Source organism: Aquarana catesbeiana, linkage group LG10, assembly GCF_042186555.1.
Source record: "Aquarana catesbeiana isolate 2022-GZ linkage group LG10, ASM4218655v1, whole genome shotgun sequence".
NCBI lineage: Eukaryota > Metazoa > Chordata > Amphibia > Anura > Ranidae > Aquarana > Aquarana catesbeiana.
In genome coordinates, this window is record NC_133333.1 from 144879328 (window position 1) to 144902042 (window position 22715).

Here is a 22715-nt window from a genome sequence, read left to right on the forward strand (position 1 = left end):
CTCCCAGAGAACTATGGGTTTGACATAATGAGAACAAATCTGAAGTTACCTCCTTAAGGCCCATACACGTGATACGAAAAATCGGATGGAAAAATGTGTACAACGAGCTGTCTGCCAATTTTCGTATCATTAGTATGGTGCTTTCGACAGCAGATTTAGCTTTATCGTCAGACAAAAGCTGGATGTACAGACTAAAAAAGTTTTGGCGGATGTGAACTCAACGTTCGATTTTCATTTCATTAGTATGGTTTTCGTAAAAAAAAAAAAAAAAAATTAATAATAATAATAATAATAATATATATATCTCAAAAGAGCAAGACTACGCATGCTCAGAGATGAAAGAATACATACAAAACTATTCAACACATTACGTCACTTCTGACATTGTATTCTGTCTTATGAAAATTTTCGTATTGCGAGTAACCTCTTCACTTTCGACATGAGACATCTTAGACTAAAGGGTTTCTGCAAGCATTTTTGCACATGTGAGCAAGCTCCTGGGTGGGAGGAGAGCAGAGAACGTGTGTTCCAATGCAAAAACGTATAAATTATTTATCAGAATAGGCCAAAATGATGATAGGCTATAAGCATAATGTGTCCAAATCACCCTAATATGTGTATGAATCAGTGCTGCGCTTAATGAACTCTCAGTGCAATATAATAAACACAGAATATATTAATAAATAATCAATAATAATATCAATTTGCATAAACAAATGTTTGAAAATTTCAAACAAAACATAAAAATGCATTCATTCCAAAAACCAAATGAAAAGGTGCACTGTAATATCTAAAAAGAGCATGAAATCAAACCAGTCTTGTGCAAAAAAAAAAAAGGAAGTACAAAAAAGGTATCAAAACTCCATGTAATAGTGCTCTTCCAGGTAAATGACTGTCACCCTCCCCTTAAGGGTAATCATATATGGAAATTAAATTTTTTTTAACATCTTTTGAGTTATTATATTGCACTGAGAGTTCAATAAGCATTGTGAGCGCAACCCTGATTCGGGTGCAAAAATGCTTGTGTCAAGCGTTTACAGGAACTTTCATTGAAGTCTGGGGCCAAAGACTTACAACACAGCTCCAAAATACTGTAGGTGATCAAGCTTCAAGTGACTGAGTACAGACATGTGAACAGTCACAAGAGCAAAAAAAAAAAATAAATAAATTTGATACCAAGAGGTTGATTTACTAAAACTGGAGAGTGCAAAATCTGGTGCAGCGCTGCATAGAAACCAATCAGCTTCCAAGTTTTATCAAAAGCTTAATTGGACAAACTGAAGTTAAAAGCCGATTGGCTACCATGCTCAGCAGCACCAGATTTTGCACTCTCCAATTTTAGTAAATCAACCCCTAAGTGTTGTTGAATGTAGGGAAATGGGCAAAATACGTCACAAAATGCTCAGTTGTGAATGGAGGCTTCAGCTCTAGTTGTTGACTGGATAACAGAATACATAACTACCGATCATGGGGCCCCCCTAACAAAATTAGAATGGGGTCCTCCAGTGACCCCTGTGCCTAAAGCAGGACATGTTGCAGGAATATTGTCCGTAAACTTGGCACACTACACGGAAGAGGGTGGCACAGCAACAACTTTGTTCTTAGCAGCTCCCCAGTCTTTTTACCAAGCAAGTGCTAGTAGTCTCAAGAGAGATTTCCCTTCACTTCCTGCCCTGTATACTCAACAGGAAGTGAGGGAATGTTTTTACAACAAAATAAATATCCCTTTCTTAATTGTCATGGAAACAAGTTTATCCAATGGAAAATACCCCTCTGTTCCTGTTCTGGGGCAAATCTAAGTTATGGACTTGCCCTTACTTTCAATTCCAGTGACTTTGGTGATCAGGTGAATTAGAAAAAGGGAGTCACAGACACCTTTAATGTTGCTTTAATGATGCAGTACTGGATCTGGCAGCAACTGGTGTTATCACAAATACAACGTATCTTCAGATTTTTAAAAATGTTTGGTTTGCTTTCAGAGCCCCTAAAAATTGGACTTCCCTACCCCCAGGCCCCATAGGAAACAGAGGTTAATGTTACTCCAAAGATCAATACTACACATTTGTAAGATTTCATTTAACCATAAAGGACAACTGTACTTCGTCTAGCATGGTTTCCAAGTATAAGGTCCCTGAATGTTTAGCCCCATCCAGCCACAACCTGCTATAGATTGACAGGCAGCCTACAGTGTGGCTAGATGCTGCACCTGTCCCTCCAGGGCACACTAAAATACCAGAAGGGACGCACTAAACCTAGATGGCCCCCGTGTGTAAGGGGCCGAAAACTTACCTACCCACCATCTGCATAGATATTTTTTCTGGGTCAACCGGGCGCCACACAGCCTCCTTATAGAAAGTGCCCCAGACAGTTCACATATGCACAGAAGATTTCATTTTTATGAAAAGTCTGTCAGTTGCTGAAGTTGTATATGAAACCCATAACCTGGTGATGTCTAGCTAATTTCAGCTCTGAGAAGAAGATTTTACCATCACAGAACTGTGGAGGGCTGTTGTATAGAGTGTTATTTTACCCTTGTAACAAGCAGAAAAGAGGTTATTCAGTTGTGTGCTTAGCTTCCTTTCTCATTTCACCAATGTAAGTTCTGTTAGCCGGATTATTTATTTTATTACAGGTACCTATATAGTGCTGTCAATTTACACAGCGCTTTACTATATCTATATACATTATCTTACAAACGTGAGTACACCCCTCACATTTTGTAAATTTTTTATTATATCTTTTCATGTGACAACACTGAAGAAATTACACTTTGCTACAATGTAAAGTAGTGAGTGTACAGCTTGTATAACAGTGTAAATATGCTGTCCCCTCAAAATAACACACAGCCATTAATGTCTAAATCACTGGCAACAAAAGTGAGTAGACCCCTAAGTGAAAATGTCCAAATTGGGCCCAATTAGCCATTTTCCCTCCCTGGTGTCATGTGACTCGTTAGTGTTACAAGGTCTCAGGTGCGAATGGGGAGCAGATGTGTTAAAATTTAATGTTATCGTTCTCACTCTCTCATACTGGTCACTGGAAGTTCAACATGGCACCTCATGGCAAAGAACCCTCTGAGGATCTGAAAAAAAAAATTGTTGCTCTACAAAAAGATGAATTAAGAATGTTAAGATGTTACTATAAGAAGATTGCCAAAACCCTGAAACTAAGCTGCAGCACAATGGCCAAGACCATACAGCAGTTTAGCAGGACAGGTTCCACTCAGAACAGGCCTCACCATGGTCGACCAAAGGAGTTCAGTGCACGTGCTCAGCATCATATCCAGAGGTTGTCTTTGGGAAAATAGACGTATGAGTGCTGCCAGCATTGCTGCAGACGTTGAAGAGGTGGGGGGTAAGCCTGTCAGTGCTCAGACCATACGCCGCATGCTGTATTAAATTAGTCCGCATGGCTGTCGTCCCAGAAGGAAGCCTCTTCTAAAGATGATGAACAAGAAGGCCCGCAAACAGTTTGCTGAAGTCAAGCAGACTAAGAACATGGATTACTGGAACCATGTCCTGTGGTCTGATGAGACCAAGATACATTTATTTGGTGTCAAACATGTGTGGCGGCAACCAGGTGAGGAGTACAAAGCCAAGTGTGTCTTGCCTACAGTCAAGCATGATGGTGGAAGTGTCATGGTCTGGGGCTGCATGAGTGCTGCTGGCACTGGGGAGCTACAGTTCATTAAGGGAACCATGAATGCCAACATGTACTGTGACATACTGAAGCAGAGCACGATCCCCTCCCTTCAGAGACTGGGCCGCAGGGCAGTATTCCAACATGATAACGACCCCAAACACACCTCCAAGACGACCACTGCCTTCCTAAAGAAGCTGAGGGTAAAGGTGATGACTGGCCAAGCACGTTTCCAAACCTAAACCCTACTGAGCATCTGTGGGGCATCCTCAAACAGAAGGTGGAGGAGCGAAAGATCTCCAACATCCACCAGCTCCTCGATGTCCTCATGGAGGAGTGGAAGAGGCAACCTGTGAAGCTCTGGTGAACTCCATTCCCAGGAGGGTTAAGGCAGTGCTGGAAAACAATGGTGGCCACACAAAATATTGACACTTTGGGCCCAATTTGGACATTTTCATTTAGGGGTGCACTCACTTTTGTTGCCAGCGGTTTAGACATTAATGGCTGTGTGTTGAGTTATTTTGAGGGGACAGCAAATTTACACTGTTAAACAAGCTGTACATTCACTACTTTACATTGTAGCAAAGTGTCATTTCTTCAGTGTTGTCACATGAAAATGTATAAATTATAATATATATATATATATATATAGCAATAACTCTCAGGTGGAGCTGCTGATTTAAGCGGGCTTGTTACCTTCACTCTCGACACCTGTTTCACCGACACCGAGTCTAGGGTTCCGTTGAGTTTACCTCTGGACGATATAAGCACCAAACACTTGAGTAGGTTTTCCAATGCTTTAATAAAACGAACAAGGGAAGTAATAGGAAAGAGGTAGTAGGAAAGCTGCAGGGAAGCTCAAATACCTTTTCTGTTGTATTTCTTCAGAACATTCTTTGTAGTTGAACACTTGCAATTGAATAGTCCCCCTTTCGTAGGATTTAATCTTTGCCCACCTGGATAGACATCTCTCACTTGCCTAGCAGTCAGCACATAGCACGAACAAAAGTCTCTGCCACAGACTTATCTGGGATACAACCCGTACGATCCTCTGCCACAGGATGTATTGGTTTGCGATGAATGTCAGATACAGTACTTGATACAGTACTTGAACCTTTAAGCCAACCCGGCAGTACTATACTGTAAGATTACTTCGGAATGCGTCCTCCAACCGAGTCACCAGGCCCCTCTCCAGACCAGCACTCTGCATGATCCTTTCACGAGGGGTCCTCCCCTGGGATCTTCTCGGTTGTCCAGCTTCTTCTCTCAGGATAGACAGCTCAGGACCATTCCTCCGCTGCTGTGGTAGGCCCCAGACAGGCTTCTGGGCCCACCCACACACCACAGCGACGCGGGCCGGAACGGAGGACCACGAGGTGGTATTCCTAGTGCATACCTGTCGGCCAGGAGGTCCAGCAGGTGGCTGAAAACGAACCCTAAAACATGGCGTCTGTCTGTATATATATACATACATACACACATACCCTAACTCACATTTAAAACATACACATACTAAGGCCAATTTAGACAGGAGCCAACCTATCAGCATGCCTTTGGAGTGTAGGAGGAAACCAAAGTACCCGGAGGAAACCCACAGAAGCACAGGGAGAAGATGCAAACTCCAGGCAGGTAGCGCCGTGGCTGGGATTCAAACCGACGACCCTCATGCTGCTAGGCAGAAGAGCCAAACACTTAACCACTGTTCTGCCTGATCTGAAACTTCAAATACTTTGCATGGGTTGCTGCAAACATATTCCAGGTGCTGTTGATAATAACCATAAAGAAGATTTACTGGGTATCACAAATCTCCTGTCCTAAATGGCAAATACACCCAAAATGGATTATTCAGATTTGAATAGTTTGGGTGGATTATGGCTATTTCATCACCTGGAGCTTAAAGTGGTTGTAAAGGCAGAAGTTTTTTTTTTTTTAATGCATTCAATGCATTAGGATAAAAAAAAAAAAAAAAAAAAAAGGAAAAAATATGTGTGTGCAGCAGTCCCCCTAATACTGCGCTTAGGTCCCTCTAGATCCAGGAGATGTTGCAGGAGTGTCTCGGCTGCCCTGGACTCCCCTTCTCATTGGCTGAGACAGCAGTGCAGCGCCATTGGCTCACGCTGCTGTCAAAGTCAGTCACCCAAGAAGGAGAAAAAGGGGGAGGGGCTGGGCCGTGACCACATGTTCGAATGGACACATGGAGCTGGCTCGGGTGCCCCCTTAGCAAGCTGCTTGCTGTAGGGGCACTCAACAGGAGGGAGGGGCTAGGAGAGCCGAAGAAGGACCCGAGAAGAGGAGGATTGAGGCTGCTCTGTGCAAAACCATTACATGGGGCAGGCAAGCATAACATTTTTTTTTTTTTTCGTTAAAAACACACACACACACACACACACACACGAGAGACTTCTCAAGAATCAATCACTTTAAAAAAAAAAAAAATTTATATCACAGTCGTGAGATTTTTATACATACCTGCAAGTAAAGATGGGTCATTCCACTGCTCGGCTAAAAGAAGGTAGGTCAAGGATATGATGCAGAACAGTTATCATTGGTTAATGAAAAAAAGGGGAAGGATAGATATGCTGCTGCTCTTATTAAGAGGTAATTTGCAACCTCTAGATACTTGAGGGGTGTGTATACCACAAGTGCATATAATGCAAAAAGTGAAAAAAAGTGCAGAAAATAAGAAATGTAAAAGATATCCTACTGTGTAAATTTCCTGATCGCTTATTTATAATGCATACGGTTAGAAGCTATGTGCATTCAAACAAAAATAAAAATGAAAAAACGAAATAGAAAAGAGCTAACTTTTCCTGTGTAAAATCTGCAATTCAAAGTAACATTTCTGTGCCAGAAAAATACAACATATATGACTGGTATATAGTATTGCTGGTTTAACCGACCGACATTCGGCCTGTGTGTACCAGGCATTTGACCTCTGTCAGATTTTTATTGCGGTCAGGGTCCCTTTTGGGGACACTCACTTCTCTATTTGCCCTGGTGACCACTGTCATCGAGAAAGAAAGTGAGGGGGAAATCCCAAATTTTAGTGCTGTCCCCAGAACAAGGGATCAGGGGAAATCTTCCATCTGGGACACCTGTTTTGGGGACAACTGTCCAAGACAGAATTTCCTTTACTTTGGGAGATTACCACCAACTTCCTGTTGCACCTTTGAGACAGGAAGTGATGGGAAATATCCCTAATAGGACACAGACAGCAAAAAATTAACTCCAAAAGATATCATCAAGAGGCACTGGGATTAACACTTATGCGTTCAAAAACCAAATCTATTTAAAAAGCTGAATTGCTCTGAAAATGCTGTTTACTTAAAACAACGTTCCCCACCCAGAAAGTTCAAACAATGTTGTATGGTTTTAGTTTTGGTTATACAGTTGCAATAAAAAGGACGTGAATCCTTTTGGAATGATATGGATTTCTGCACAAATTGGTCATAAAATGTGATCTGATCTTCATCTAAGTCACAATAGACAATCACAGTCTGCTTAAACTAATAACACACAAAGAATTAAATGTTACCATATTTTTATTGAACACACCATGTAAACATTCACAGTGCAGGTGGAAAAAGTATGTGAGCCCTTGGATTTAATAACTGGTTGAACCTCCTTTGGCAGCAATAACTTCAACCAAATGTTTCCTGTAGTTGCAGATCAGACGTCACGTGCACAACGGTCAGGAGGTCAGGAGTAATTCTTGACCACTCCTCTTTACAGAACTGTTTCAGTTCAGCAATATTCTTGGGATGTCTGGTGTAATTCACTTTCTTGAGGTCATGCCACAGCATCTCAATCATGCTGAGGTCAGGACTCTGTCTGGGTCACTCCAGAAGACGTATTTTCTTCTGGTTCATCAGCTGGTGGACAGATGGCCTTAAGTTCTCCTGCAAAATGTCTTGATAAACTTGGGAATTCATTTTTCCTTCGATGATAGCAATCCTTCCAGTCCCTGACCCAGCAAAGCAGCCCCAAACCATGATGCCCCCACCACCATACTTCACAGTTGGGATGAGGTTTTGATGTTGGTGAGCTGTGCCTCTCTTTCTCCACACATAGTGTTGTGTGTTTCTTCCAAACAACTCAACTTTGGTTTCATCTGTCCACAGAATGTTTTGCCAGTACTGCTGTGGAACATCCAGGTGCTCTTGTGCAAACTGTAAACATGCAGCAATGTTTTTTTGGACAGCAGTGGCTTCCTCTGTGGTATCCTCCAATGAAATCCATTCTTGTTTAGTGTTTTACGTATCGTAGATTCGCTAACAGGGATGTTAGCATATGCCAGAGACTTTTGTAAGTCTTTAGCTGACACTCTAGGATTCTTCTTCACCTCATTGAGCAGTCTGCTCTGTGCTCTTGCAGTCATTTTTACAGGACGCCCACTCCTAGGGAGAGTAGCAGCAGTGCTGAACTTTCTCCATTTATAGACAATTTGACTTACCGTGGACTGATGAACAGCAAGGCTTTTGGAGATACTTTTATAACCCTTTCCAGCTTTATGCAAGTCAACAATTCTTAATCGTAGGTCTTCTGAGAGCTCTTTTGTGCAAGGCATCATTCACATCAGGCAATGCTTCTTGTGAAAAGCAAACCTAGAACTGGTGTGTGTTTTATATAGGGCAGGGCAGCTGTAACCAACCCCTCCAATCTCATCTCATTGATTGGACTCCAGTGGGCTGACACCTCACTCCAATTAGCTCTTGGAGATCTCATTAGTCTAGGGGTTCACATACTTTTTCCACCTGCACTGTGAATGTTTACATGGTGTGTTCAATAAAAACATGGTAACATTTAATTCTTTGTGTGTTATTAGTTTAAGCAGACTGTGATTGTCTATTATTGTGACTTAGATGAAGATCAGATCACATTTTATGACCAATTTGTGCAGAAATCCATATCATTCCAAAAGGGTTCACATGCTTTTTACATACACTTTAGGGCTCATTCACACCAGATGCACTGGGGATACACTGGCTGCTCTTTTCAGCATAGCCCCAAAGCATAGACAAGGTAAAATGCCTCATTTAAAAAGATGTCAGTTCACACCACAGCAGCGCTGCATGCAGTATTTTTTACAACTCCCCTGTGGCGAATGCAAGTGTATCGAAATGTTTCAATTTTCGATCAGTTTAACTTTGCAAATTCACCTTTTGAGTATTATGAATTTACAGATCATTTCCACATCCCAATGTTCCTACTATTGTAAGTCTTGCCATTTTCAGGATGCTTTCCCTATCTGCACTGAACCAGCTAATGTCAACATGCTGCAACATTCCCGTATTCTGTATGGACGTTTTATTTTTTTTGAGAACAGTGAGTAAGGAGCCACATACACAACTACCCACCAATTTCACTGATACGGTCTACCAGTAAATAGCATTTAAATTGTTATAAATAGGCCTAATTGTAAACCATCCAAAGAATGCACTAATCACCAGCAAACCTCTGCTGCTAGACAAGCTGTGATAGATAAACATAGCAGTGTTCGCCCAGCAGGCATTCCCCATCAAACCCCAAACAGGAAACCATTTGAATAAGTTCAGAAGTTTACATTGTAAATGCAGATCGTTAAGTTACATTACTGCATATTATTAGAAAAAAACATTGTGTTTGTTCTAATGACTTTCATTTTTAAATTTAGATTTTTAAATTTTCTTTTTTTTTTCTTACTGTGCAGGGTTAAAAAAAAAAAAATCAGTGTGTTTTGTTCAGTAAACTGTTATTACTGCAGTTTTTAGAAACCTTTGTTGATGCGACAGCTGCAGTACACTTCTGCAGGGGATTAAATAAAACTAAACCATGCAATCCCCAGTCTAAGTATATCCAGAGCAAAACCGTATAGATAGCAATGACTAAATATGGAATGTAAAGGATGTAAAATTATATTTTACATTGTAAGCTCTAACGAGCAGGGCCCTCTTGTATTGATTTGTAACTGTACTGTCTCCATTTTGTAAAGCGCTGGGCAAACTGTTGGTGCTATACAAATCCTGTATAAGATAAAATCAGCCATAAAACAGATGTACCGTTATAAAATACAAAAACTTCGATACATGTATTACTAAATGGTATATAAACACTAACTGGGGGGGGGGGGGGGTACTTGTTCATCTTATTTTCTTGGTTTCATTTCAGTGCTGCTGATCTCCTGAGCACACTTCCTGTCTACATACATGTACTAAGCGATGGCTGCATGGTATTACCAGATATGCAGGAGCACACAACACTTCCCCCAAGCCTGGTTCCCCATAGTGATCGGTGACAGAGTCAGAAATGGGTAGACTTAGATCCACGTGTCCACATTCCCATCTGAAGGCTAAGGGCATGTCAGTGACTATTGCCTGCAGCATTTGGTCTCTGCCTGATACTCATTTAAACCTAAATTTATTTTTTTTCTTTTAAGAATCAGCACACTTTTATTGAATCAGAAGTGTCCCTTGTGCTGGTGGCTATTCCTAAGCTGGCCATAGACAGTTCGAATCTTGGCCAGTTCAGAAGGGACCGGCCAAGATTTGAACTATGTGTCGGCAGGCTAAATGTACCCAAGCTGGTTGATCGATCAACTTGGGTACAATCAGCTTGTCTGATTTTACATGTGATTATTGCTAGTGGCTCCATGGGAGAACAGTGTTGATGGGGGAAAGCAATCGAGTTTCTTTCCTGTTCCGTCTATGGCTGACCTTCATTGAAATCTTCTGCCCTTTGCTTCCTCTCCCCATACCGGTAATCATCCGGTGCTGCAGGGGTTAATACAAGCCTCTGGACCTCTAAAGACACGTCAACAGTGCCAACTATGCCTGTCCTTTCCGCCCTTCCTCTTCTATTCATAGAGGCTGTACTATAACTTCTATTAATGGAAAGCACTCTATGAATGGAAGATGGGTAGATGAATGAAAGGTTCACCTTATATATTCATAGAGCATTTTTCATTGGGAGAAAAAAAAATAATATATATCCAATAAGTGCCCGAAAAGCAGTAAAGAAAACAGATCAGAAACGAATAAGAAGTGGGGGGGGGGTTGCCTTTAGTTACACTTTAACCACTTGCCGCCCGCCATATAGCAGAATGACAGTGGCAAAGTGGTTGTGTTATCCTGATCGGATGTCATATGATAACAGAGCCGGCGCGCTGTGACACACCGCAACTCCGGTCGTGGTATGAAGCCTCTGACAGAGACTTCTTACCATGTGATGAGCTGTGACCAATCACAGCTGATCATCGCATGAACCAGGAAGTGCCGGTAAATAACTTTCCTCGGTTCACGCTGACAGGGAGAGCTGATCGGGTCTGTGCTGATAATTAGAACACTGATTATCTGCACAGCCCCCATCAAAAGATACCCATCAGCTGCCAATCAGTGCCCAACACCTGCCAGCCTGTCCCCTTAATAAATGGACGTCAGTGCCCAAAAAAAATGCCAATCAGTGCCCCATCAGTAATGCCTGTTAGTGCCCCATCAAAGTGCCACTCATTAATGCCTGTCAGTAGCTCCTCATCAGTGATGCCTATCCAGTACCCATCAGTCTTTTTTGTTTATAGCGCAAAAATTAAAAACAGCAGAGGTGATCAAATACCACCAAAAGAAAGCTCTATTTGTGGGAAGAAAAATGATAAAAATTTAGTTTGGGTACAGTGTTGTATGAATGGGCAGTTGTCAAAGTGTGACAGTGCTGAAAGCTAAAAATTGTCCTGGGCAGGAAGGGGGGAAAGTGCCCGGTATTGAAGTGGTTAAAGCCAAAACAGAAGGTCTGATTTATGCCCCTTAAGTCCCTTCCTCTTCTGTACCATTACATATGGCTTTAAACAGATCGCCTGGGGGGGGGAAAAAAAACAAAACAAAAAAAAACAAAAAAAACGCACACACACACACACACACACACAACAGTATATAGGCCCCAGCTTTCAACATTTCTGGGAGGCACAGAGGACATTGTTGTCCTTCACTGGTGCCTCCTGGGATAGCTGGGCACTAGTATTCCACAATAATACACTCTTGCAGTGGGTTGAAGTGCATTATCGTGGGATTTTGAACTTCCAGTCCTTCAGGCGGGCATGGTAAGGTCACCCATGTCTCCTGGAAGCTTCAGAGGTCCATACCAAATTAATTTTTTCAGACAATCGGTTTGTTAACAAATGGCTTTTCCTTTATTTTTTGCATTTAAGGGAGCGGCACAGAGCTTGCAAAGAAAAGCAGACCTTCTGTTTGGAATGAAAAGTCCACTTTATATTTAAAGGATAAATGCTCCAATTCAGCCTGCCTAGTTCCCCATCTAAAGATCTAACCCTCTTCCACTGTACACAAATATTAGATTGACACTCGGCCTAATCTTTCATGCGATGCCTGTGCAATCGAGGTTGAAGACACTCAGGAAATGACCCATAGGGTCTTACCAGGGCCCACTGTAGAGGCGTGGCTAGCAGCAAGGAAGATGTGTGCATCTAGGCTGGGGGAGGATACTTTTGCACTAGGGGGTGCTAGACAGGTTATCTGAAAGTATACTTTAAAAAGTAAATATGATCATGCAAATGCCTTCAAGGCTCCCACCTGTCCAACTTTGGACAATTTGGGAAAGAGAAACAGATAAACACAAGCACAAATTACACAGACATACTGTTAACCCTTTTTTTTGTGAACAAAAACAATGTTATAGCTTTTTTCCCTGAAACTGCATTGTGGCCATATACATTTTAATGGATTTTATTGAACAATCAAGCATATGAATATTTGCCACATCTCTAACATAAATAATGTGCTACACCATTTTTCATATTTTGTGAAGTTTAACTGTATAGATTGGCTGTGATCTGTGATAATTAGCTAGACATCTGTAATTTTTTATTATTATTATTGTACAACACCCTGATATAAGCAACTATTATGATATATACTGTATATAAAACATTTGTATGGAAAATTAAATGTCAATTAAAAAAAAAAATAAAAAATTATGCTCACCCTGCCAGATGCACAGCAAAGCAGATTGTACAATGGCCCGCTGCCAGCTATTGCATTACTTGTCCACTTATGGTCATAATCCTTGCTCTTTTCTAAAGCTGATGTAACTATGATGTGAGAAAAGCTGCAAAGCTGGTGTTAAATAAACAAGAGTAAATCAACCCCATTGTAAGTGGCGGTATGCAGGCAACAAAGTGGGATTCCCTGCTGTATGTGCCTGATGCCACTAACGAGTTTGCCAAGCAGCAGAGAGACCTGCTAACCAATGCTGTAACTAGAACTAGCGCTGAAAGCAAACCCATGGTGAGAATTTCATTAAACCTGTATTTTTTTAATTTTTATTAGAAGGCACATCCAAGTTCATAAATGGTGCACCACACACTAAATATAGCACCTCTCCACCGCTATAAATCTGAGTGCCAGTAGTTACCAGCGTCCTGTTCACTGGCACTTCCACTTCCTACCTGACTATTGCTCCATCACTGGCCCTGCCCCTTCCTACCTAAATATTGCTCCATCACTGGCCCTGCCCCTTCCTACCTGACTATTGCTCCATCACTGGCCCTGCCCCTTCCTACCTGACTATTGCCCCATCACTGGCCCTGCCCCTTCCTACCTGACTATTGCCCCATCACTGGCCCTGCCCCTTCCTACCTGACTATTGCTCCATCACTGGCCCTGCCCCTTCCCACCTGACTATTGCCCCATCACTGGCCCTGCCCCTTCCTACCTGACTATTGCTCCATCACTGGCCCTGCCCCTTCCTACCTGACTATTGCCCCATCACTGGCCCTGCCCCTTCCTACCTGACTATTGCTCCATCACTGGCCCTGCCCCTTCCTACCTGACTTTTGCTCCATCACTGGCCCTGCCCCTTCCTACCTGACTATTGCTCCATCACTGGCCCTGCCCCTTCCTACCTGACTATTGCTCCATCACTGGCCCTGCCCCTTCCTACCTGACTATTGCTCCATCACTGGCCCTGCCCCTCCCAACCTGACTATTGCCCCATCACTGGCCCTGCCCCTTCCTAACCGACTATTGCCCCATCACTGGCCCTGCCCCTTCCTACCTGACTATTGCTCCATCACTGGCCCTGCCCCTTCCTACCTGACTATTGCCCCATCACTGGCCTTGCCCCTTCCTACCTGACTATTGCCCCATCACTAGCCTTTATGAAAGACTTACCTTGAAACAAAGCCCTCCAGTGGTGGGCTGTCACTGTTGCAGAGGTTTCCATCTTCACTCTGTCGTCCTGTCAGGTTCTCTGGCTGTGGCCGCTTAAATGGCCAAGCTGTGACGACGTCACTCCCTTGCATGGAGTAAAGGGTGCGGCACAGAGCTCCGACGAAATGGCACGGGTATGCCGTTCCTTCAGAGTGTATGCGCCGATGATATCACTGGCTATTGCTCCACATTAAGATAAAAAGCCTTCTGTGTGCAGCTCCCCCCTCAGCCCCCCAATACTTACCTGAGCCCCATCTCGATCCTGCGATGTTGTATGAGACTCAGCTGTCCGGGACTCCCCTCCTCATTGGCTGAGAGAGCAGCCATTGGTCAAAGTCAGTGAGCCAATGAGGAGAAAAAGGGGGTGGGGCCAGGCCATGGCTCCATGTCTGAATGGACACATGTTGCTTGCTGTGGGGGCATTCGACAGGAGGGAGGGGCCAGGAGCACCGAAGAGGGACCCGGGAAGAGGAGGATCCAGGCTGCTTTGTGCAAAACCACAGCACAGAGGAAGGCAAGTATAACATATTTGTTAACAGAGAAAAAAAAAAAAAAACACACACACACCTTTAGTTTTACTTTAAGCTATATAGAAATCAGGAGCACTGAGACTCTTCCACCAGTGCAGCAAGTGGTCAGAGCTGTGAACTCCATCGGAAATCTGTACTGTTAAAGCCTTCAATGCCTGTAGATACCCTAAGCATTCACAGTGCTATGTAAACCACTGGGAGACTGTTCCACCTGGAAACATCAGAAGATTCTCTTCACCAAACATGTACTCTCTACTATACGGGTAGAACATTTCCACATAATCACAGACAAGGCATTACAAAAGGTTGTTTTTGGTTTATATTCCATGCTAGAGAGATTTACACACACAAAATTAAATTCACCAAAATTTGAAGCATATGCCAACCCCTCTCTGTGCATAACCAGGGTATTAATTATTTGACAGATAAATTACTGGTACCCACCCATTGTAGTCCTGCCTCTGCCTGGTATCCTAAACAGTAGCGCATTTATGAAATCTAGACCAAAAGCGGAGTTGTTGCCTTTTGCAACCAATCAGGATTTATTACTCGAACACGGGCAATAGCTACACCTTAGAATTAAGGATGAGCTCAGGCGTGTTCTCCACAAGTCCACAAGTCCACGTGCCCGCCAGGAAGCTGGCACTCCGCAGCGCTAATCACAGGTAGTGAGTCATTTCCCGATCTGTGTAGCCACGGATCGGGAAAAGTCTCACAGCCTGTGATTAGCGCTGCCGAGTGTCAGCTTCTTGGCGGGCAAGGGCACGTGGACATGTGAACACGCCTGATTCTTATTTAGAATCATCAGTGTCTTCATGCTAAATACATCATTTAAACATCCTCAAAAGTGATTTATGCCTGGACCATAACTGCCTTGAATATTTGTAGCTTTTAGCTCCTTTGAATCAGAGATGCTCATAAAAAACTATTCTATAGTCAGCCCAATACAGCAAACAAACAGTAGGTCTACACTTTGATCTGCAGCTTCACAAATACTGTCTGACACGTATCCTGTTCCCACTTCCCGGAGTCCGGCCCACGGAGGGCTCCCTCCTCTTCCCGCTGTCGCCAGCCCAGTAGGAGAGAGGAGTGGGGCCTCTCGCATGCGCAGTAGGGTTCCCGGCGTGAAGCCATAAGGCTACACTGCCGCGTACCCTTTACTCGCAATGGGGGCGGCAGCACACCGCTGGACTCCAGGACAGGTAAGTATCCTATTGTTAAAAGCCAGCAACTGCAGTATGTGTAGCTGCTGGCTTTTACGCTTTAAGCAAGAAAAGAAAAAAATATGGAAGGTGTAGATTTAAATTGTACATAAACTTACTATAGCTTGCATCCAAAAAGTGAACAACACATGTCTACATAGTATTTTACTGAATATAAACCTACGTCAGCATCTATCCAATATTAACAACACTGATCCATCTACATATTATCACTGCACATATATTTATTGCAGCTTGTATCCAAGTGTACAACACTGATCTATGTACTATAAATATACATATTCTGTATTTACTGCAGCTTGTATCCAAAGTTTACAAACACTGATCTGTATAGTATTTTATGTACCACAGCTTGTATCTAAAGTGTACAACAACACTGATCTATGGGAGTATATCATCTTACATATACTTACTACAGTTTGTATTAAAAGTACACAACATTGATGTAAAGTATGATTGTACATATATTTATTGCAGCTTGTATACAAAGTGTACAAACACAGATCTACACAACATCACTGTACATCAACTTACTCCAGCTTGTATACAAAGTGTACAAACACGGATCTACACAACATCATTGTACATCAACTTACTCCAGCTTGTATCCAGAGTAAACAAACAACTTGTAAACACACCTGGACACATCCCTACCCAGCACTACATGCAGCCACAGCCCTCATCTACATAACAAATAGAAATAATGAACTTAAAAAAATAAAATAAAAAAGATAAAACCTCTCCACTTAGTTTTTGCACATATTTTTGCTAAGTTTTGCAAAACACAACATTGATAGAATATAACATACAAGACTCTATGAGCCCACAATCATAATGTAGAGGAATGTACTCCTGTACAGATGTGTATGCAGTGAAATTATACAAAGATTGGTGAGTGTAGGTGTCAGTACTCACCTCTCTGTCCCCTACACAAAGCTCTGTGCTCAACCAGCCAGAGGGAAGAAGTGAATGAGAACCACTGCTGGGTGGGTGCGGTTGTAAGACACATACACAGAGTCAAGGGACTGGGAAGAAAGTGTCAGCCTTCTGCTAAATAGAAGATTTTTGCAGAGAACTTAGGTATAAAGAGCCTTGTGAAAAGATGTAAGCATGCACACGGTCCCTTCAAAAGCAATATTCAGTTATCTTTGTAGGGAGAGAACTAAATAACTGTTCTACAAGATCAATTCACAAAGATGGATTATTGTATTTCACGATAATTTTATCTTGAAAAATATAAAATCTCAAAAAAAAAAAAAAAAAAGACCAAAGATTGACCAAAACCATGTAGTACAAGGGCCTGCCTGATTACATACAAATTGAAACTCTTCAGGTTTGACCTCATATTACAGTATATGGTTGTGGTAAATCTGCAGAAAATCTAATAGTGTGTATGGGGTCTTAAGCCTTGTACACACGATTAGATTATTGGACGAATTTTCGTCAGTTTTTTGTTGGATGCTAGTCTCAAATTGAAAGTGAAGAGGTTACTCACCATCAGAAAATTTTCTGATGGCAGAATTCAACATCAGAAGTTACGTAATGTGTTGAATTGTTTTTAATGTGTTCTTTCATTTCTGAGCATGCCTAGTCTTGCTCTTCAGAATTTTTTTTTGTCAGAAAACCGTACTAATGAAAAGAAAATCGGACGTTGTGGTCACATCAGACACAAATTTTCAAGCCTGCACATCCAGTTTTCGTCTGCCGAAATTTCGTAATCGGCTGTCAAAAGCAGCATACTAACGATCAGAAAATCGGCAGATAGTTCATCGGACGAAATTTATCTTCAAATTTTCTGACTGTGTGTACGGGCCCTTAAGGCCCCATATGCACTATTAGATTGACCAAAACCATGTATTGCAAGGGCCTGCCTGATTGCATACAAATTTAAAATCTGAAGATTTGACCTCATATTATATGGTGTTGGTAAATCCGAAGACAAAAATCTGCAGAAAATCTAATAGTGTGTATGTACCAAATCATTCCTAAAATCAGACGTCTCAAAATTTTTGTTGCAATGCACTTCGGTGCATTGTCATGTGTTGCATTAGTATGTTGGGGTGCTACTTAAAATGAATGACACCACAATGTTTCAACGCATGTAATATGTGTTACCATGTGTAAATGAGCGAGTTCCTACAACACAAAGACATTTTTAATTTTAATCTATTTATTAGTTTTTGAAATACACAAATCGTGGTAATGTGACAACAAATACAGTGAGGGAAAAAGGTATTTGATCCCCTGCTGATTTTGTATGTTTGCCCACTGACAAAGAAATGATCAGTCTTAATTTTAATGGTAGGTTTATTTTAACAGTGAGAGATAGAATAACAACAAAAATTTCCAGAAAAACGCATTTCAAAAAAGTTATCAATTGACTTGCATTTTATTGCGTGAAACAAGTATTTGAGCCCTTCACAAAACTTGACTTAGTACTTGGTGGTGCAAAACCCTTGTTGGCAATTTCAGAGGTCAGACGTTTCTTGTAGTTGGCCACCAGGTTTGCACACATCTCGGGAGGGATTTTGTCCCACACCTCTTTGCAGATCCTCTCCAAGTCATTAAGGTTTCGAGGCTGACATTTGGTAACTCAAACCTTCAGCTCCCTTCACATATTCTCTATGGGATTAAGGTCTGGAGACTGACAAGGCCACTCCAGGACCTTAATGTGCTTATTCTTGAGCCACTCCTTTGCTGCCTTCGCTGTGTGTTTTGGGTCTTTGTCATGCTGGAATACCCATCCACCCCCCATTTTCAATGCCCTGGCTGAGGGAAGGATGTTCTCACCCGAGTTGACGGTACATGACGCCGTCCAATGTCCCTTTGATGCGGTGAAATTGTCCTGTCCCCTTAGCGGAAAAACACCCCCAAAGCATAATGTTTCCCCCTCCATGTTTGATGGTGGGGATGGTGTTCTTGGAGTCATAGGCATCATTCCTCCTCCTCCAAACACAGAAAAGAGCTTGATTTTGGTCTCATCTGACCACAACACTTTCACCCAGTTCTCCTCTGAATCATTTAGATGTTCATTAGCAAACTTCATATGGGCCTGTACATGTGCTGTCTTGAGCAGGGGGACCATGCAGGCGCTGAAGGATTTCAGTCCTTCATGAGTGTGTTACTTACACTTACACTCCTTCATGAGTGTAAGTGTGTTACTGACAGAAACCATGAATCAGACTGAGACAGAAGTACAGTGAAATCACACTTGTTTAATAATAATAAAAAAAGGTAAACAGAGTAAACGTAGTCAAAACATAGCCAGAGTTCAGGAACTGGAATGGATAGTCAGACAAGCCAAAACGTCAGGGAGCCAGAGATGAGAGCAGTAGAACAGCCAGCAGGATCTGGAGCCAGAAGGAATGTCAGCCAAGCAAGTCTTTAACAGGAACACAGGAGAGCGTCTCTAGAGATTTGACCAAGGCGAAGGCAGAGATCATCTGGACTGAGTGGCTTAAGTAGGCAGGACTACCAAGCAGGATATCATCAACAGGTGAGTCACTGTGGAGAGATAGGAGCTGGCAATTAGCCGACAGCTGAGCAGCCAGCTTTAAGAAGGAAGGGCTAAGCCCAGCCCTGACAGTTACCAATTGTTTTCTTGGTGGCTATGGTCCAAGCTACCTTGAGATCATTGACAAGATTATCCTGTGTAGTTCTGGGCTGCTTCCTCACTGTTCTCATGATCATTGAAACTCCGCGAGGTGAGATCTTGCATGAAACCCCAGACTGAGGAAGATTGACAGTTATTTTGTGTTTCTTCCATTTGCGAGTAATCACACCAGCTGTTGTCACCTTCTAACCAAACTGCTTGATGATGGTCTTGTAGCCCATTCCAGCCTTGTGTAGGTTTACAATCTTGTCTCTGACATCCTTGGACAGCTCTTTGGTCTTGGCCATGGTGGAGAGATAGGAATCTGATTGACTGACTGTTTCTGTGGACAGGTGTCTTTTATACAGGTAACAAGCTGAGATTAGGAACACTCCCTTTAGCTTGTTACCTGTATAGAAGACACCTGGGAGCCAGAAATCTTGCTGATTGATAGGAGATCAAATATGTATTTTACTCATTAAAATGCAAATCAATTTATAATTTTTTTGAAATGCGTTTTTTTTCTGGATCTTTTTGTTGTTATTCTGTCTCGCACTGTTAAAATAAACCTACCATTACAATTATAGACTGATAACTTCTTTGTCAGTGGGCACATGTACAAAAACAGCAAGGGATCAAATACTTTTTTTTCCCTCACTGTAGGTGTATAGACATCATACTGTCAGAAAATATCTCCAAAAAGGCATATCCATACTACGTGGCGTATAGAGACGAAATCATCACACTATAACCATTAAAAGGAGTATCTATTTTTAGTGCAAAAGTATAATAGTAGAATGCCATATATAAACAAGCTGCCCAAGGCTGGCAATACATAATACAATTTTATTATTTAATTTCCTTTAGATTTACCTTCAACTATGTAGTACAAGGGCCTGTCTGATCGCATACAAATTGAAAGTGTTTAGGTTTTTTTTTTTTTTTTTTTTTTTTGCCACATCGGCTAAGTACTATTCATGGGGATATGTTATTTCAACTTTTCAGTCAAGCTTGTCCCTCAATACTTTCACATCATTGTGGCTTTTTTCTGTTTGCAAGTACTCATTGTATTCCATATGTACTCTATAAAATAATTACCCTCTACCCTCACTGGTTGTTCCGTATCCTATTTCTATATACCCTCCCCCCTAACCCCCTCCCTTCCCAGAACCCCCCCCATTTGAGAGAGCCCCACCGCAACCTCATACCATTAGTAATCCCTTCCTACTATTTCTAGTATTCCTAGAGCCTGACAAAGTGAATAGCTTCAATCTTGAGTTGTATGCTTTATTTAGGGTGAGTTTTCTGCCTTATCCTCCCACACCTCTGCTGCATGGTTGGAGGCCTTGAATTTAACCCAATCTCTCCATGTCTCCTCATACTCCTCCATCTCCAATCCTTCACTATATCTTAAGTATTCCATGCAGTAGATTTCATCTATTTTGTCGAGCCACTCCCGCATTGAAGGTCTCCTACTATCTCGCCAGTGTCTAGGGATGAGACTCTTGGCCGCATTGAGGAGGTGTGGTATTAGGCTTTTCCGATAGTTTTTGGAGGGTATCTTGCTACCATGGTGCAGGCATACCCAGGGGTCGTCCGGAATTTTCTTGTTGGTTATCAGGTATGTGGTCTCTCTCACCTCCTCCCAAAATTTTTTTATTTCTGGGCACGACCACCAGATATGCGCCGCTGTCCCAACTTCCCTACACCCCCTCCAGCAGAACTGCGAAGTCTCATCCTGCATTTTATGTGCTAAGTCCGGGGTAATGTACATTCTGGCCATGACTCTATAATTAATTTCCGCAATCCTGTAGTTTACTGAAGTGCCATTTACTCTACTCAGAATTCTCCTCGCCTCGTTGTCACTGATCTTATTTCCTAATTCCTCCTCCCATTTCCCGAGAAATCTTGGTCTCTCAGTCTCTCCCATTTCTATCAGGCTTCTGTAGATCCTTGACATTCCTCCCCTCCTGCTTTTCTTTATGAGTGCTTTCTCAAGGGGGTAGAGACCTTCTATTGATCTAATTGGCTGCGGGAGTGACTCTACAAAATGTTTGAGCTGCCTATATTTCCAGCTATCCATCACCAACCGGGTTTCTCTTGTCTTAAGATCCTGGTAGGTACATAATGTTCCCTGGCTGGTAATATCCTTAAGTTGGACCTCTTCGCTCAGGATCCATCTTCCAGCCACATCTTCCCTCCCCGGCGGGAAGTAGTCTGTGTCCTTGAGCGGGACTAGCGGCGAGTTATATTTCCACCTCTCTCTGGCATAAATTTTATCCCAAGTGTTTAAAACGTGTTTCGTGATATCAAATGTTTTTATGTTTAGTTTTCTGACTTGTGGTGGTATCCAAACATTTTTTCCCAGGTCTACCCCGCTCCTTATATTCTCTATTTTCACCCATTGCTTATCTTTATTGTTGTTAATCCATTCAGGTATACGTGATAATACTGCAGCTGTGTAATATTTTTTTATATCTGGTGCTCCCCAACCCCCCCTCTTCTTACTACTCACTAATTGTGTATATTTTACTCGTGACTTCTTCCCCCTCCATATGAATTTTAGAAAAAGTGTGTGCATTTTATTCAGAAAACTCTGTGTGATTGCCAGTGGTAACATTTGGATTTTGTATGTGATTTTGGGAAGGATTGACATTTTAAGTAGGTTTATTCTACCACCCCATGACAGTCGATTCCGCGGAAATCTATTTAACTCTGCTCTAATCTCATTAAGGGGGGTCATATAATTGGCTTGAAACATTGCCTCTTTTGTTGATGTTATTTTTACTCCCAGATAGCTCAGTTCTTTTACTCCCCATTTAAAAGGTATGCTCTTTTGATAGGCCTTATCCCCTCCTTTATCTTCTACAACTTCCATTACTTCCGACTTAGTCGCGTTTACCCGGAAATTTGATAGTCGCCCGTAGTTTCTAAGGGTCGCTAGTAGATTAGGGAGAGTGATCCTTGGACGGGTGACGTATAGCAAGACGTCGTCTGCGAAGGCTGCTATTTTATATTCGTCTTCCCCAATTTTAATCCCGCTGATGTCCGGGCTGAGTCTTATCCTAGCCAGCAACGGCTCCAGAGTCAGCACGAACAGCAGCGGGGAAAGTGGACAGCCCTGTCTGGTACCGTTTTGCAACTTAATGACCCCAGACAGGGTACCATTGATTTTGACTCTAGCCGTGGGATAAGTATATAGGGCCCTGATCTTTTTAATCATTTTGTTGCCAATCCCAAATTCCTCCAAGGTGTTCCACATGAAGCCCCAGTCTACCTTGTCAAATGCTTTTTCAGCATCGATCGACAGGAGTAGACCTGGGGCTCCCCTGTCCTTCATTATCTGCGTCACCATTAAGGTTTTGATGCTGTTATCTCTCCCTTCCCTACCTGGTTTCCCACTTGATCAGGATGGATCACTTCTTTTATAACCTTTTTCAGTCTATCTGCAAAGATCTTTGCATAAATCTTTGTATCTATGTTCAGAAGGGAGATAGGTCTGTAACCAGAACAAGTAGTGCCATCCTTTCCCTCC

At 42.3% G+C, this 22715-nt stretch overlaps 1 protein-coding gene across 2 annotated transcripts in view; it reads right to left on the reverse strand.

Annotated features, from left to right (window-relative positions):
* MYADM (myeloid associated differentiation marker) overlaps positions 1-16634 on the reverse strand; it is a 51369-nt gene extending 34735 nt beyond the window's left edge. Inside the window, exon 1 of one of the 2 annotated variants that reach the window (XM_073602749.1) lies at positions 16504-16634. In XM_073602749.1, coding sequence (XP_073458850.1) covers positions 16504-16597 — 94 coding nt within the window. In that variant the 5' untranslated portion in view covers positions 16598-16634. The remainder of the gene's footprint in view (positions 1-16503) is intronic. The other variant, XM_073602750.1, reaches the window with a different exon arrangement.
* Between the last annotated feature and the right edge of the window lie 6081 nt (positions 16635-22715).